Source organism: Triturus cristatus, chromosome 6 (assembly GCF_964204655.1).
Source record: "Triturus cristatus chromosome 6, aTriCri1.1, whole genome shotgun sequence".
Lineage (NCBI taxonomy): Eukaryota > Metazoa > Chordata > Amphibia > Caudata > Salamandridae > Triturus > Triturus cristatus.
Window position 1 is genome coordinate 1,911,332,712 of NC_140589.1, and position 18,517 is coordinate 1,911,351,228.

General features: G+C 45.0%; 1 protein-coding gene across 6 annotated transcripts in view; it reads right to left on the reverse strand.

Moving 5' to 3' along the window:
- LOC146822432 (uncharacterized) overlaps positions 1-18,517 on the reverse strand; it is a 179,808-nt gene that overhangs the window by 7,882 nt on the left and 153,409 nt on the right. For 4 of the 6 annotated variants that reach the window (XM_085613526.1, XM_085613523.1, XM_085613524.1 and 1 more), the window contains one exon: positions 14,821-17,323. The exons of 1 other annotated variant lie outside the window; for it this stretch is intronic. In XM_085613526.1, the coding sequence (XP_085469652.1) occupies positions 15,384-16,895 (1,512 nt within the window). In that variant the 5' untranslated portion in view covers positions 16,896-17,323 and the 3' untranslated portion in view covers positions 14,821-15,383. Of the gene's footprint in view, positions 1-1,850; positions 17,324-18,517 lie in introns of those variants that run through there. One more of the 6 variants, XM_085613521.1, reaches the window with a different exon arrangement.

Here is an 18,517-nt window from a genome sequence, read left to right on the forward strand (position 1 = left end):
AAGCAGTATTTTGTTTAAAAATGTCCTCAGGACTTTCTGCCAATTGTGGTTTTGATGCTTTTCCACTCAAACTGTCTCTTCCTAATTCTCCATATGATGGTTCTATAATTCTGGGTAGTTCTTGTGGTTGTTCGATTAAGTCGAACTCCCTTAGGCGTTGGCGGATCCCCACTGATGCTGCTTCTCTTTTAACCCGTTGACCGCGGCGCGAGTTCCGCCGCGGTGTGGGTGATTTATGAGTGGACGTGGTTAAGACGGCCGGGGTCCGTCCGACGCACACGCCCACCGTTACGTCGGACTGCCCTGGGCCGTCCGATGCACGCAAAGGGTTAATATTATGGTGGATACCTGGACGAAATTATTTAGTAATTTCATACCTAAATTCAGGGCAGGTTCTGCCCTGTATTAGTTTTGAATTTGTTTTAGGACATCTGGTATCACTGCTAGACAGGGTATACCATGAGTTTTAGTATATATTGCGGCAAAGACTTTTCCCCCAAGTGGTGCAGTCCAGCAGATGTGGTGTGATCCCCATTGGCAAGCAGATTGTTAAAATTCTTTGTTTTTCATAAAGGTTGGTATTTGGAAATACAGCTTCAACCTGTGTAATTTTTTGGGCTATCCAGAATGGAATTTGTTAACGTGTTGTGGGGATTTACCCATGACTGAGTGTAAAGTCTGTTGAGTCATTTTGAGTGTACTCCTCCACTGAGGGGCAGCATTTGGTATAACCAATGGTGGCTGAAGTGTTAATGTCCTAATGACATATAGTACTATTTGTCTATAGATTTTTATTAATTCTTTAATTTGAATTAGTAATTCACCTGGTGTAATTGATTCAGTGTCCGGATGTGGTGTGTAGCCAGCTAGAATTGGCCATGTATCCCTGGTCTTCCTAATGGACCGAGCCTTGTTATGTCTTTTGTATGTGTTAGGGTGCCATTAAACCAGGTAAAATGTTCCTGGTATGTAAGTGGAAATTCAATATCCTCGTAAGGAGTATATTCCACGGGTGCTTCATCCTCTTTGAAGTGATGAAAGCAATGTGTTACTGCATTCCCTGCTGGGAATGTAACCAACAGTAGAATACCTCTGTCTGAAATGCCTCGTGTGTCTCTATCACAAAGACTACTCTACCACCCCTAGATGATAGACCATATTTTATAAGTTTAACCGTAAGGGCTTTTATTATATTTTGAGGTATTACTTCATACCCATCGTCTCCTTCCTCTAAACTTCTGTCTTGTGCGGCAGCTTGGAGGATGGGATCTCTTTTTTTTTTGTCCCCTGACATTGTTTTTAGTACACAAACTGGGTTTCAAGGAAACAAAGATAAGGGGTACAATTTTTGGAACACTGTGTCCTTCAATATTGATAAAAACCAACAGCCAATACATATGTTTTTCCCACTAAGCTGCGGCGGACCTTTCTTTACCCACTCCAGACGTCTTTGGAGTATGCGAGTAAGGGTCTCTGAGAAAAGCCCGACTGAGCTACTCAGTATCTTCTCTTAAATAGGTGCCTTACCAAACGTTGACGTTGGGCACCTTGTCGTGTAGTTCCTATTTCCCTAAATAGGTTCTGCGCGTCGGGATAACATACACTACAGGTTTGGCAGAGGTATGAGTCAGTCTGCCCCTATCGAGAATGCTAACCTCGCTTACCGTGTACCAGCTAGCTCAGAGTCCACTAGAAACTTCTTGACGACAAGAAGGTAGTAGTTTCTGGCAACCACAGGAACATGAAAAACCCTGATCCCTCAGAATCGTGGAAACACTAGATAGCGTTTTGCTCAGCTAATCGTGCAAGCTTGGTTTCTCAGAGTTACACAGAAATAACAGACGGGTGTTTCAATAAGTATTTATTGAAGTCAGTTTTCTTGTGTAAAAGATATGAGCTATTACAATCAGAAGACAGTATGCAAGATACAATCAGAAGAAAGTATGCAAGATATATAATCACAGCGCGATCAGCATAAAAAAATAGTATAGCTCTAGCATTGTTCAATACTTATGAATACATTTGTATACATAAAAACATGTATCTAAAAGTACGGATGCTCATGAGATGCGTTCCTAATTCTACCCAAGTGTACCTAACCTAAGTATAGGACAAGGAGAGAAGTAGGTGCTGTATGCTATAGGATGATATTGTATAGTATAGGACGCCAAGAGTCCCCTCTAGGTTCTAGTCAGCTCCATACCTAGGAATGAGAGAGTTGTGGAATCTCTTCCCTGGTCTCGAACCCCAAAACCACGTGAAGGGAGTCAGAACACAGGGAGCTGGATCTCTGCGTGCAGGATGGCAGTGTCTCTGGTCAGTGCGTCAGGCAGGGAATAACGGGCTCCTCTGAAGTCGAGCTCTCCTCTAATTTGCTTGGGCAAAGGGTGAATATTTATACCCAAAAGGTGCTATTGTTTGTTAGCATTGACGTAATGTTGTGCAGAGGAAGAAGTCAGGAATGAACCCGAAGGGATTAGTGGTTCATGCATGATACACGAGTTCTTGGAGAAATCAATAATCCTGTGCGGGGGAGAATCCCTGGAGTGTAAGTTTCTGATTTCAAGAACTAGTTGTCACGTGGAAGGTGGTCGAATATAGGTGAAAGACCATGCCTATATTTGGAGTGCATGGCTCGTGCCTAAATAAGGATTGGGATTTCTAAGCCTAAATAAGGATAATATGAGTTATGCCTATACAAGGGCATGTTTAGATACAACCTATATTAGGATCCTTATGAGGGATACAACAAGTCAAGAGATCTGGTTTAAATCCATTGTGCTTTTGCTCACCATGCCACACCAGTTAAGACCTAGCCATATGGAAGTCATTTTCTTTGCTCCACATGGGAACAGTCCAGTTCGAACTGCAAAGCCAGGTCCTCCCTTGACCAGAAACAAGCATCCTGGGACTGGTTTCGGGGTATCACCCCTCATCAGTTAGATTGAATCCAGTGCAAAGTGAGCACGGGACCCACAACTGGGCATACCCATGGCCCTTTATATGGTTCCTCCCCAGGGTGGGCTTTCCTATGGTACATTGGCAGTGCGGTGCTCTTCTAATAAATGCCTTGTCACTTTCTGTACATTCATACAGTTACTTCATTAAGAACACTGTCACATTCTCCAGGAACGTGCCCCGGGTTCTGCAAAGCCATCCCTTGCTTCATCACCCAACTCGCCAGAGCCTCCGAACACTATATATTCTTAGCAGATCTCAACTACCACATGGAAGACCTTAGCGATGCCAGCACTGACAACCTAATAGAAAGCATGAGCAACATTGGCCTCATCCAACTCATCATCGACCCAATGCACATCGTAGGGAACATGCTTGACTCCAGCTTCATCTCCAGCAAAACAATCGAGTACCACCATGTCACAGAACTCACCTGGACTGACCACTCCATTGTCTACTTCGCCATCACAGGTCCCAATGCTACAGAAACCAACGCCAAACCACCCAGCACACCTCAGCGCAACTTGAAAACTGTCTCAGACGAGAACTGAACAACACTCTCCATGCCAACTGTCCGGACACAGCTCCAGACCTTAAACAGGCCATCAAGAATTTCACAGCCTGGATCACAGACTATATAACCCCCCGCTGAGCCGAACAAGATCAGAGAATCCACAAAGTCTGTCAACTTGTTTACCCCGGAACTTCAGACCTCTCAATGAGACTGTTATTGGCTAGAAAGCCGATGGAGTGCCAGTAAGGATCCAGTGCACTACACCACCTTCAGGACATCGATCAACCACTACCACCTCCTCCTTAAAGAAGAGTGCCCTTACATGCTGCATAGAGATCTGCTCAAACCACAGCAATGTACTCTTCACCATCATTAGGAAATTCAGCAACCCTGCGTCCACCGAGAATATCATAACTCCCTTCTGGGATAAGTGCAACATGCTTGCTGACTACTTCCATTAGAAGATCGCCATCATCTACAGGAACTTTGAATCTCAGCTCTCCGCCAGTGACAGCCTTGACCTCCTCACACACACACTGGCACTAACTCCGACCTCCGGCCGGTTCCTGGGACCTCCTCATCGTACAAGACACCACCTCTATAATTAAGTCGATGCACTCTGGGGTACCCACTGATCCATGCCCCCACCTAATCTTTAACCTTAAGAGCAAGGTGATCAGCTTAGCGCTCACAAAACCACTGAACAGATCCATCGCCATGGCCTCCTTCTCAGAAGAGTGGTAACATGCAGAAGTGCAACCATTCCTAAAAAAACCTTCAGCAGACATAGAGCAGACTGATACCCCTGCTCTTGTTTCCGGCAAAAGTCTTCAAGAGGTCGATCCAGAGGCAGCTGACCAGACACTTGGAGCATAACAACCTCCTGGACTCCTCCCAGTTTGGCTTCCGAGCAAATCAAAGCACAGAGACCGCCCTGATAGCAGCCATAGATGACACCAGAGCCCTCCTGGACCGCAGTGAGACTGCAGCCCTCATCTTCCTTGCCCTCTCAGCTGCCTTCAACATGGTCTCCCACCAGAGCCTCATCGACAAGCTCCACCACATCGGAATCCAAAGAAATTACCTCAAATGGATCTGCTCCTACCTCACCAGAAAAACTCAACCTGACTATCGCCCTACTCCTGAACCCAAGGACATCATCTGTGGTGCCCCACAAGGATCCTCCGTTAGTCCCCCCCCCCCTTCTTCTACATTTACATGAAACCCCTAGCCAACATTGTCAGTTCGTACGGGCTGAAGGTCATCTTCTACACCGACTAGACCAACCTCACCAACTCCAGACAACGTACATAGGTGCACTGCCAACATCACCGACTGGATGAAGCACAACTGCCTAAAACTGAACACGGACAAGACTTCAGTACCCATGCATCTCCTTGAAGCAACGCATGGCTCCAGCATTATCCTGGACAACAAGCTCTCCATGAAGAAGCAAATCAACATGATCTCCGCCATCTGCTTCCTCACAATGCGCATGTGCCGCAAGATCTTTAGATGGCTCCCCACCAGACACCTGAATTCCACCTCCCTCTTCCTCGCTTAAACTTCTAGAGTCTAAAGCACCCGGCACAGAGGCCGCTCTTACTCCCACCTGGCAGCAAAGACCTGGAATTAACTCCTTTGCACCTGAGATCTGCCTCATCACTGAATCTGGAAAGGTCAAGACCTGGCTGTTCAACTGATCGGCCTATCCGGACAACAACACCTCACCCAGCGCCTTGAGAACCTCACTGATGATTTGTCGAGCTTAATACCCATTGATTGATTCTGTACAGTCATATAGATTTTTCTCAGTGGAGACTTTCTGATGCAGTTTTAACTCACACTTGCCAATAAATGCCTTGCTAAATTCAGTGCGGTCTTCAGGGTTGACTTTTGATGTCAAGTTAGCTCTCAATTTATGAGTGCATGGTCACATTCATTACATTTATAGTTTCTTCCCTGTGTGAACATTCTGACATATTACATTTTGTTTTGTCATCGATCCCTTGTCACATTATATTCATTAATAGGGTTTCTCCCTGTTGTGGATTTGTTTATGCTGCATTAGCTTATTTTTCCTGTGGAAGTCTTTATTAAACTCATACATACATTAGATTTCTTTCCATGTAGATTTTCGGATGTCGCTTCCATTTATTATGAATGCTTTGTGGCATTCAGTACATACATATGTTTTCTCCCCTGTGTGAACTTCCTGATCTTGTATTACATTTTGCTTTGTAATATATCAATCATAGGCTTGTTGAGTGCGACTACTCAGATTCAGATTTTAAAGTCTTAATTTCGATAATAAAATCACAAAAGACAACGAGGTTTACACAAACAGTTAAGGTCAAACATTATAAACACCACATACTGACCAATTTACACACAATAAAAACTATACATTTAAAAATAATCCCAGTTGAACATCCCATTTATATTTAAACGATCCATTTATGTATACAGTTTCTTATTAAAACATAAAATCAATAAATAAAACCATCTTAAAATACTGTGCAATATCCAATTTTAGATTAAAACTTTTAAATATGAATCGTATGATCAAGCAATTCCTTGCTATTTATGGGCTCTAATAATCCAAGCCCAGCCCAAAAATTTCGCTGTGCTCACCACAAATAACTCTGAAGTATTGGTCTTTAGTGCCCGAATTGCCTCAGCGGACCTACCACAAGTAAAGCGTTGGAACAAAGGTTTTAACCATTTTTTACGAGGGTCGTGGTACTTGGGGCAGGCAAATAAAAGGTGGCCCTCTGACTCCTTGTGGCCAGGGCACCATTTGCAAAATTCGGTTATTCCTGTGCCCCAATTTTTAACAAATGTATTCAGGGGCAGAGAACCCACCCGAAACTGATGGTAGAGTTTCTTATCCAACGGCCTGGTAATAATGTCCCAATAGTTCTCGCGGGAAGGGTCCAGCTTGTTAGCCAGGAACCTGCCAGTTAAACTAGTGGAGCTGGAAGCAGACACTAGGGTTTGTCGGACCGAGGCCCAGTACAGTGCTTTAAATTCTGGTTTGGAGGGAAACACATTAGTTCCAGGAGACAACCACAGCTGTTCCAGACCCATTTGGACCAAAATGGTTCTAACCGTACGTAGCCATGGAATTCTCCCGGATCCCTCCAGGGACCTAACTTCGGCAAGCTCCTTAGCAAATGAGACAAGGTCAGGGGAAGACCAAATCCGTCTCCAAAAGGCAACCAATCTGTACCTCGCCATCTCGTTGATTGGATTGCATCCTAAGTCCAAACAAAGGGGTATAGATGGAGTTGATTGAGGAAGCCCCACTAAATTCCGCAGGAACTTGCACTGTGCTTTAAACAGGCTAGATAGATCCGTGTACGCCCAAAGATCCGCTCCATATAAAATAGCAGCGTTAATCTTTGCGTCGTAAATTTTTAGCGCGGGGTGCACTCGTTTAGTGATGGATCTCTTTTGTTCCCTAAGGAGACAGCCAGTTAGGCGGGCCAGTTTAAGCTGCTGTACAACTACCTGCTCCTTCCATCGCAGGCGAAAATCTAATGTAACCCCTAGGTAGGACATGTGATCTACTTGTTCCAAGTTGGCACCACCCATCATTACCGAGCTCCGAACCGAAGTATTCCTTGTGAATACCATGAACTTAGTTTTGCTCACGTTAACCTTCAGGTCGTTGATGACACAAAACTCCTCGAAGCGGTTCAATGCCCGTTGTAAACCGCTTCTGGTCTTAGAGAGGAGCAGAGTGTCATCAGCGAAGATGAGCATGGGGAACTTCTTCCCGGCCAGGGAGGGAGCGTCTGTTGGAAAAGTATTGAAAAAGTTTACTACCTGGTCAATAAATAGCAAAAAGAGAGTGGGCGCCAGGACGCAACCCTGACGAACCCCGCGTGTTACTGGGAAACTGTCCGTCACTTGTCCTTGACTGCCCCATCGAACCCTGGCAAAATTGTCCTCATGCAATTTAACAATTAAATCCAGGAGTTCCAGGGGTAAACCTAGGTCTCTCAAGACGCACCACAGTTTGACCCTCGGAACCATGTCAAAAGCAGCCTTTAGATCAATGAAAGCGGCGAAAATTTTCCCCCCGCCTAGCAGCACCACCTTCCAGTACATCAGACAAAATCTAAACACCTGGTCGATAGTGCTGATACCAACTCTAAAGCCTGCTTGCATAGGGGACAAAATGCACTCTGAAACCATCCATCCCTGAACTCTACCTAAGATCATTCGAGCGATGACCTTTTGGAGAGAGTCAATAAGGCTGATCGGGCGGTAATTGCCCGGGTTGGACCGATCCCCTTTTTTATATATTGGGAGGATCTCAGCACCCTTCCAGCTCATTGGGATTCTAGCTCCTTGGGCAATTGCATTTGCTAGCCTAGTAATATATGGTATCCAGAGTCCTTGGTTGGATTTGAACAGATCAACGGGGATTAGGTCCATCCCAGGAGCCTTCCCCCACTCAGTCAAACCCAATGCTAATTCTGTTTCCTGTTCAGAAAAGAACAGGACCCCACCGTGGTCCAACAGTATGTACTCATCACTTAGCAGGGTAGAGGGTACCGAGAGCTCAGACCTAAATTGGGTTGCATAAAAATCCACCCAAGTTCCGGGGAGGACATGATTAGAAGGTATTTGCGAATCTGGGTCCCTGCCCCATTTGACCAATTCCCAGAATTTCGTCTGGTTATTGGATGTCGATGCATCCAGAAGATCGGACCAATGCCTATCTTCCCACTCTCCTTTGGCCTCCCACTGGGTTTTTTTATACTGGGCCCTGGCTAACTTGACATCTATCATAACCCGTGACTTGACCGCCTTGACTAATTGGCTATAAGCCTCCCTGCATTTCCCGTTATACCATTTCTGACGGGAACCTAGTTTTTTTGGCGGGACTGCCAGGTATGGACTGGATAAAAGAATTTTAAGCTGTTCGAAACAACCTTCGTGGGTCTTGGTAACATGATCAAGGCCAACCCCCTCAGGCACAATGGCCGTAAGTTCGTTCATCGAGTGGGTAACCAATTGTGTAATACTTTCATGGAGGGTGGCATCACCCACTATCCTAGACCATTTCAGCCGTCTTCTGTCATTGGTCAAGGTGAGATCGCCTGTGGTAACATTATCTGGGTTCTTTGATCTATCAGATCCCAGAAACCTTAAACTAAGCGACAAGGGGTTGTGGTCACTTTCTGGGCGGGATACCACTTCCATATCGATCATATAATGCCAAAGTTCCAACTTTAGCAAGATATAATCTATACGGCTTTTCCTTAAACCATTATCAAAGGTATTGCAGGCACATTGATCTGATAAGGAGCGGCCATTAACTGCCCTTAAGCCCCTGATCAAACATAGGGCCATCCAATTCAAAGCTGCCTCTGTCCCTTTGGCGATTTTATCTATTGACAGGTCAGGAATGTTCCAAACTGCATCCTCAGAGGACCCCCAACTGTCCCCGACTGCCTGGAGCGGCTCAAAGGTACAGTTCAAGTCGCCCGCAAGGATAAACAAATTATCGCTTCCTGAACTGTCAAGATACCTATCAACTACATCGACAATGCCAGGGCAGCGGCCTCCAGGTAGGCCTCGTGCATAGATGTTAATGATGAACAGGTCCCGGTGGGCGGCTTTGCTCAACTTGATGCCCATGAGGTCTTGATGTTCCAGGAAAATTTCTGTTAGTTGGACTCCCAAGGATTGCTTCACCCAGATCAGTAGGCCCCCTAAAGCACGCCCTTTGCTACCTCTGATTGCAGGTTTGCAAAAATTAATGAACCCAACCCTGTGGATTGGGGCCGTAGCCCAGGTTTCCTGGAGTAATATGATATCAAAGGAATCTATGAATTCCAGCCACTCCTCGGAGAGTAGCCGGCCCTTGATCCCAGCCACATTCCAGGAGGCCACCTTTAGAAAGTCATGGGGAGACGTTACATTATTTTGATATGGTTGGATCGTTGGCGCAGTGGGGACTAAGATCTCCACCACCTTCTCAGGTTCAGCCCGTAACTCGAGTCTTGGGGTCAAACAAGCACCAACCGCCCCCATGATTTCCTCTGAAATGTCCTCTGTAGTAGCTTCAACAGACCCCTCCATAAGATTTAACAGTGGGCCCCCCCCAACAACATGCCCCATAGAAAGTTCCACCCCGCCGGGCACAGATATTACATTCCTATAGCTCTCCACAATGCTGTGCTCCTTGCTTGATAAATATAGTCAATCGACAGCCTCAAGATCAGAAAGAAGGCCGTATCGATTGAAAAGTTGAAGATGTTGGGAGTGACATGGTGTTCTCACAATCAGATGCCTCTTGTCTAATAATCGCTTATGGCGGGGGCCTGGTGTAGGTTTAGAATGTCTATCGGGGTAAAAATAAGCAAGATCCAGTGTTTGTACATCCCCCATTCTTGCATACCTTGCTTGCCTTCGAATAGACTCTACTACCCAGGGATCCTTAAACGATACTAAAATGCAGTCACCCTCTAAATCTTTGGTCCCAAAGCCCACCCAATCAACTCTCCTCACTAATAGGATTTCAGTTGAAATAGATGGCGGGAGAGGGCGATTTGTATTCAGCCAATATACTACTTTATTACGTAGATCCCTATCTGTCTCTTTGACACCCTCCTTAACGGGCGCTACCCCAGTTAGCACAATGGTATATTGGTTGGATTCTGGGGGTAGGTCAGTACGAGGGTGAACGCCCTTAACAATGTTTCTCCCGTTATGAATTGTAGGGTTACGGATAGTATTTGGCTTTCCTAAAAGGGGCAGGGATGGGGTGCTATGTGCAACTGTTGCCCTATCGTCCACCCTCCTGGTTTGAGCTCGTTGCACTGTTGTCATGGAGGCGATTTTTCTAGATTCCTGCGCCAGGGTATCAGCACCGGCGGTGTTGTCTATATCCTTGGGGACCACCTGTGCCGAAGATATTTTTACTACCCCCATTGTTGTACCCAGGCACACATTATCTGTGTTGTTAGTTATATTTGGCTGAGAGATGGGGGGCCCCCGCTACTAAGGGGGGGGGCAGTTAGCTTATGGAGTAGGCGCTTGTTCGAGTTCACGACAGATTCCAATGCTTCTATTTTGATGGTCATCAACCTTGTTTGCTCCAGGACGGGGCGCAGAAGGGTTTTGAACATGGCCTCCATTTTTACCAGAAGGATTTCATCGCTGTTGCAGCAAGTGGGGCACGGGTCTGATGAACCAATAGTGGTTAAGGAGGGGCACAATACATTGGGATGTACCATGGGGGGTATGTAGCATTGTAAGACTGTGGAGCTGCTGCATTGGTTTGATTAGAAGCATTTAGTTTGGGCAGCTTCTGTACTCTCCCCCCTTGTTTGCTTTGGGTATATTTCCTTTTACAGGTTTTTTTTATAACAGGGTCAGACACTTCTGGTTGCTTCGACACCGAGTTATTAATTGTGTCCCCTCTGTCCATGCCACTAGCGTTTGACCCATTGTGTTGGATAACATCAGGGCTCAAATCAAGGTTATGTGACGAATGTAGAGAATCCACCCCATCTCCCACAACATGTATCAGTGCATCTGTCGTTATGGAATGTGAATAATTAGACGGAGCTTGGGCTGCAGGGCTAGAGCTTAAAGCCAGGGTTCCTATAGAGGAACGCTTACCACTGACTAAATCTAGAGAGAGCCTTTTCTCGGTCAATGCTATTTCTTTTTCTAGGATCCCGGTAGCTCTAGTTAAAAAGGCATCTAATGGGCCGGAAACTATTCCCTTGGAAGTTTGTAGTTGAACAGTGCGGTCTTTACCTGACCTTAGAGGCATTTTAAAATGGAATGAAAACGGCAATACCTTTGTCAAACCCCGGACTATTGTAATAAATAGATGCCTGCAGTGGTAACGAACACAAGAAAATGTGAACGAAAGGCCAGAAAGTGTGGACAAACTCAGCTTTATCCAAACACAGGCAGGCACAGGCTACGCCCGGTAGAATTGCAAGTTCTCGAAATAGACCCTGTTGTACAATAGACAATGGACAGTGGCTACATTACACTCTCAGGGTAAAGACAAGGTAAGCCAACCAGCATGGGGGGGCCGACTGCCGCAGAGCTCTGCAGAACTGTTGCAGGAAGGAACAGGGTTTAACAACCAGGGATAATGACACAATAAAAGGTTAAAAAAGTGCGACTACTCACCCGTAAGGGTCTCAAGGCGCTGGGGGTAGAGGTTCCAGTCCATCAAGGAGGGGGTCAGTCAAAGAGCCAGGTTTTGAGGTTTCTTGCGAAGATGGGGAATGATGTCTATCTGAGGTGGAGCGGAAGAGCGTTCCAGGCTTTGGCCACGAGGAAGGCGAAGCAGCGGCCTCCCAATCTGGCCTTTCTGGTGCGGGGGTCCACGGCGTAGGAGAGCTGGGCTGATCATATGGTCCTTTGGGGTGAATGGAATTTGAGTCGGCTGTTCAGATATGCTGGCCTTGTGTGAATGGGTGAGCATCTTGAAGGTGACTCTAGCCTCGATGGGGAGCCAGTGGAGTGTGTGCAGGTGCTGGGAGATGTGGCGGTGTCTTGGCAGGTGGAGGACCAGTCTTGCAGTAGCTTTCTGGATGTTCTGTAGCTTGCGGGTGAGGTTTTTGTTTATTCTGGCGTAAAATGCGTTGCCGTAGTCGAGTCTGCTGGTGACCAGGGCGTGAGTGGCGGTCTTTCTGTGTTCGAGGGGGATCCATTTGAAGGTCTTGCGTAGAAGGCGGAGGGTGTGGAAGCAGGACGACGAGACGGAGTTGACCTGGCGGTCCATTTTGAGCTCAGAGTCCAGGATTATTCCCAGGTTGTGTGCATGGTCCGTGGGGGTGGGCGGGCTTCAAAGGGCAGGAGGCCACCAGGTGTCATTCTAGGCATCAGGGTTTGGGCCCATGATGAGTACTTCTGTTTTGTTGGTGTTGTAGGCAGCTGTTTTTCATCCATTTGGCGACGGCTTCCATGCCTTCTCGAAAGTTGTGTGGTGGTGTTGGGTTCATTGGATAGGGAGAGGATGAGTTGGGTGTCATCTGCGTATGACACAATGTTGAGTACGTAGGTTCTGATGATGGGGTGAGTGAAACCATGTAGACGAAGAGCGTAGGGCTAAGGGAGGACTCCTGGGGGACTCCACAGGTGGTTGGTGTAGGGTCAGGCAGGAAAGGGGGGGTGGGGAGTCCAACCCACTGTGTTCTTCTGGACAGAAGCGGATCCAGTTGAGGGCCTTGTCCTGGATCCTTGCGTTAGAGAGTCTGCATATTACTGTGCGGTGAGACTGTCGAACGCCGCTGAGAGGTCAAGGGCTACTGTTTCTCCTTTGTCTAGTAGGGTGCGGATGTCTGTTGCGGTGAGGAGGGCGGTTTCCATACTGTGGTGTTTTCTGAAGCCGGATTGGGAGGAATCGAGGTCGTGTTCTTCGATGAATGTGGCGAGTTGTCTGTTGATAGCTTTCTCAAGGACTTTCGAAAAGGGACGGGGACTTTGAGATGGGTCTGTAGTTTGAGGTTGGTGGGTCAGCCGAGGGTTTGTTCAGGAGGGGGTTGATCTCTGCATGTTTCCAGTCATCGGGGAACGAGGTGGTTGCCAGGGAGCGGTTGATGGTATGGCGGAGCATGGGTGCGATGGTGTCGGCGCCTCTGTTAAAGATGTGGTGGGAGCAGGGGCCTGTGGGGGCTCCGGAGTGGATTGACTTCATTGTCTTCAGTGTGTCTTCAGTGGTGAGGGCTGTCCAGTTGTCAATCGCTGACTTTAGGACGTCAGGGGTGGTTGGTGACGGTTCAGTGTGTTGGTTCTCTTCGTCGAAGTTGTCATAGATGCTCTTGATTTTGTGGTGGAAAAAGGTGCTGAGTTTGTCGCAGAGGTCTTGTGAGGAAGGGATGTCGGTGGACTCGCTGGTGGGTTGGGCGAACTCCTTGATGATGTTGAAGAATTATTTGCTGTTGTGCGCATGAGTGGAGATTCTGTCTTCAATCACTTTTTTCCTCGTTTTTCTGATGAGTTGGTGGTGGGCGTTGTTGGCGGCTCTGAAGTAGTTATGGATTTGGTGTTCCTCCAGGCCATTTCGAGGCGGCGGCAAGTGCGTCTGGAATCTCGAAGTTTGGTGGTAAACCATCTGGCTTTCTTGGCCTGGGTGTTTTTCTTGAGGGGGCTATGGTGATGTATCTGTGCAATGTTTGGGGTGCGATGTTCGGGTCCTCGTTTTCCACAATGGTTGGGGTGGAGTTGCTTAGTGAGGAGGTGAGCTGGTAGTCTGTGATTCTGGTCCAGTTTCTTTGTGGGAGGAGGAGCTGAGGTCTGTGGATGGTGGGTGTTCTGAAGGTGAAGTGAATGCATCGATGGTCAGTCCAAGGGAGTGCGGTGGTGTGGCTGAAGGTGATGGATGTTCCTGTTGTGAAGAGGTGGTCGAGGGTGTGTCCTGCTTAGTGCGTGGGTTCGGTCATGATCTGGCGGAGTCCAGTGTCACATTCTGTAAATTCATGTGGTTTCTCCCCAGTGTGGACGCTGATATTGCTTTAACTCTCCCTTTATAATACCTTGTCACATGCGATGCAGTTGAATTGTCACCCTCCATTTGGAATAAATGCTTTGGCACCGATATTAGGATGGCTTAGAATTTGGTCACAACAAGCTCCGAATCTTAATCAATTAATTATTCAGGACTGTCTGTCCTTGGACAAGGCCATGGCTATACCATGGATCCATTATATTAAAACCCAAATGGAGTCAATGGGTACCCTTGATTTGTTTACAAACCCTAGGGCCTTAAGTAAAATCGCAATTAAGGCAGTAAAATCTCAGTACATAAATAGGCTGATGGTCCTAAGGGAAGAGGAGGAACTGGCAAAACCATTGGTTAGAAACTTTGTTATGTTAAGCACAGGGAGAGAGATTCAGCCGTACTTAACATTCGTAAATAAGCCATTCCATTTGTTTGTTCTGCAAAGGTTCAAACATGGCATGCTCCCATGGCTGCTATCTTTCCCCCGGGGGTATGCCAAAAGTGGGACCCTAGGGCCTTGTCCGTGTGACAACAAATCAGAGCAAAATGTCCTGCATATGATTTTTTTCTGCGAGTTCTATGTACTGCAGCGAAAGAAATTTATCCTGCCACTGCTAAGATGTTGTAATTTTGTACAGGTCAGACCAGCTCTGGTTTATTTACAAATGCTTGGGTCTTCTGCAATATGTTTCGGGGTGGCGAGTTACATTATAGGGGCTGTGAGATGTCGTAAGAAAATGCTGCTACTCTAATCGCCCCCCTTTGCCTCTTCATGTCCGTAGTGTAACAGATAGTTTTATTGTAACGATAATTTGATGCAATGATTCCTGAAATTTTTATAAAAAAGATTAATTTTCCATTGGGTGACAAACTTTTTATTGTGTTTTTGTACTCATCAATTGTATAGCACTTTTTATATTGTAATATATTTAGTTGTGGTAATTATGATACAGTAATGTGATTAATTGTGAAAGGAATTTTACTGTGTATGCTTTGATGGTTTTAAACTTTCTAACCGAATAAAGCTAACTTTGACTTTGTCACATTTTGTACAATTATATGGTTTCTTTTATGTGTGAACATTCTGATGTATTTTTAAACTTTGCTTTCTAATAACTGCTAAGTCGCATTCAGTACAGCCATATCATTTCTCACCAGTGTGGAATTTCTGATGTAGTATTTATCTTTGCCTAGTAATAAATGTCTTGTTGCATTATGCACATTCATAGGGTTTCTCTCCTACGTGGACTATCTGATGTTGCATAAGATGAGACTTCCTAATAAATGCCTTTGCACATTCAGTGCAGTTGAATGCTCTCTCTCCAGTGGGGATTTTCTAATGCTGTCTATATTTTATAAATGCTTTGCCACATTCTGTACATTGATATGATTTCTCCCCAGTGTGGATTTTCTGATGTCGCGTTAATGTCCATTTGTTATAAATGCTTTTTCACCTTCTGTACATGGATATGATTTCTCCCCAGTGTGGAATTTCTGATGTCGTTTTAGCTGTCCATTTGTTACAAATGCTTTGTCACATTCTGTACATTTATATGGTTTCTCCCCAGTGTGGATTTTGTGATGTTGTTTTAGCTGTTCAATTCTTACAAATGCTTTGTCACATTCTGTACATTTATATGGTTTCTCTCCAGTGTGGATTTTCAGATGTAGCTTTAGTTCTCCATTTGTTATAAAGGATTTGTCACATTCTGTACATGGATATGATCTCTCTCCAGTGTGGGTTTTCTGATGTCGCTTCATCGCTCCATTTGTTATATATGCTTTGTCACACTCTGTACATTTATACGGTTTCTCCCCAGTGTGTAAGTACTGGTGTCTTATTAGGTTTCCACCAGTAATAAATGCCTTATCACATTCCGTACATTTAAATGGTTTCTCCCCAGTGTGGATTCTGTGATGTCGTTTTAGGTATTCATTTGTTACAAATGCTTTATCACATTCTGTACATTGATGTGGTTTCTCCCCAGTGTGGATTGTCTGATGTCGCTTAAGCTGTCTATTTCTAATAAATGCTTTGTCGCACTCTGTACATTTATACGGTTTCTCCCCAGTGTGTACTTTCTGGTGATTTATTAGGTCTCCACTAGTAAAAAATGCCATGTCACATTCTATACATTTATATGGTTTCTCCCCAGTGTGGAATTTCAGATGTTGTTTCAGGTTTCCATTTGTTACAAATGCTTTGTCACATTCTGTACATTTATATGGTTTCTCCCCAGTGTGGATTTTGTGATGTTGTTTTAGCGTTTCATTTGTTACAAATGCTTTATCACATTCTGTACATTTAAAAGGTTTCTCTCCAGTGTGGATTTTCTGATGTAGCTTTAAGTTCGGCCTCCATCTGAACACTTCATTACATTCTGTACATTTATATGGTTTCTCTCCAGTGTGGGTTTTCTGATGTCGCTTCAGATCTCCAATTGTTCTAAATGCTTTGTCGCACTCTGTACATTTATACGGTTTCTCCCCAGTGTGTACTTTCTGATGTTTAATTAGGTCTCCACTAGTAACAAATGCCTTATCACATTCTGTACATTTATATGATTTCTCCCCAGTGTGGAATTTCAGATGTCGTTTTAGCTGTCCAATTGTTATAAATGCTTTGTCACATTCTGTACATTTATATGGTTTCTCTCCAGTGTGGATTTTGTGATGTTGTTTTAGCTGGTCATTTCTTACAAATGCTTTGTCACATTCTGTACATTTATGTGATTTCTCCCCAGTGTGGATTTTGTGATGTCGTTTTAGCCGTCCAATTGTTATAAATGCTTTGTCACATTCTGTACATTTATATGATTTCTCCCCAATGTGGATTTTTTGATGCAGCTTTAGGTTCAGCTTCCATCTGAACACTTTATTACATTCTGTACATTTATATGGTTTCTCCTCTACGTGGACACTCTGATGCTGCATTAAGTCTTTCTTTGCAAAGAACACTTTTCCAGTCAGTCATTGAAATATGGTTCTTCTCCAGTATGGTTTTCTGATGTTGCACTTGCTCTTTCTCTCCCTAATAAACGTGTTGTCACTTTCTAGATATTCATACGGTTTCTCTTCTGTGTGTTCTTTCTGATCCAGGTTAGCTCGTCCTTCGTAATGAGAACCTTATCAGACTGGCTTCAGTATGTCAGCGTGTTATTTCGTCAATATAGATCAGGTGATCCCTAAGAGCCAATTAGAGACCACATTGGGCAGTTTGGGTTTCCTGCAGTAAAATAAGACTTTGGCGAGGCATTAGCCTTCAAGGGAAGACATTTCGAGGTGTACTGTTTTTACATCACTTCCTACACAAGTGTGTTTAATGCCTTCACCTTTTTTGTTCATTACTGCATTTATTTCACCTGTTGGAAAAAAAAACACTGGATAAGCTTAAATGCTGGGTCCATCATGAAAATCTATTGGCATTTAATGAGACATTTAATTGACTACATAGACAAGTGCAATGAAGAAATTCTAGATTGCACTTTCAATGTAAAGATGCAATAGGCAGAGCAAGGGCATACAATCCTTCCTTGACGCCCTCCTATCGCGGAGTGTGGAATCAAGGAGTAACCAAGACTCCAGTTGAGTCTTTTATGGAGCACCACAATTCTTCTGACAGCGGTTCTATGTAGATCCATAAATGTCGGTTTTGATGGGGCCAGAGACTCAGCACTTACGTTTAAATGTGCCTTTGATTTGAGCAAAACTTCAAAGAGTGGTTTTGAAGTGCACCAGTATCTCTTTGAATCCCAGCACTCACTCCAGACTATCAAAGGGAGTTAACATTCCTTTGTATGGGGTCAGTCTACTACCCTGTGAAGGCTAAGAGTGGGCCTCTTCCTCCCATCTGCCCAGAAAGACCCATCGGGATGCAGATACGTGCAAAATCACACTCCATCCAAAGTGTCTGTGGCTTTCTAAAATAGTAAATGTTCCGACTTTACCAGGAAAGAGGATTTATTATTACTATAGAAAAGATATGAAACATGAAAAGGCTACTCCTTTCCAATCAGGAATTACAGCTTAAAGGTATTCTAAGGAATTCCCAGTTCTAGCCAATGAGAGGAGTGGGCCTTACAGCAGTGAAAAAGTAATTGAGCTCTTTGTTACTACCAGGACATGTAAAACATAGAAGTATATGTTCTGCCTTTTACTCACATAGCGTCCTGTCCTTTGGGTTACCAAGCTCCTTTCTTTAGGGGCGACTTATAGGTAATAAAAGGGGAGTTTTAGGCATGGATAGTAGCTTTCAATGCCAAGTCGATAGGGCGGTAAACTTCACACACAGGCACTGCAGTGGCAGGCCTGAGACATGGTTTCAGGCTGCATTTGTGGGTGGCAGTCAGTGTTGTAGCCCACTAGCAGCAAATAATTTGCAGGCCCTGGGACCATGTAGTGCACTTTACTAGGGACTTATAAGCAAATTAAATAGGCCAACTGAGTATGAACCCATGTTACCATGTTTAGGGGAGAGATCACAAACACTTTAGCACTGATGAGGAGTGGTAACAGCTGCAGAGTCCTAAAGCCATAAAAAACAAGCACAGAAAATG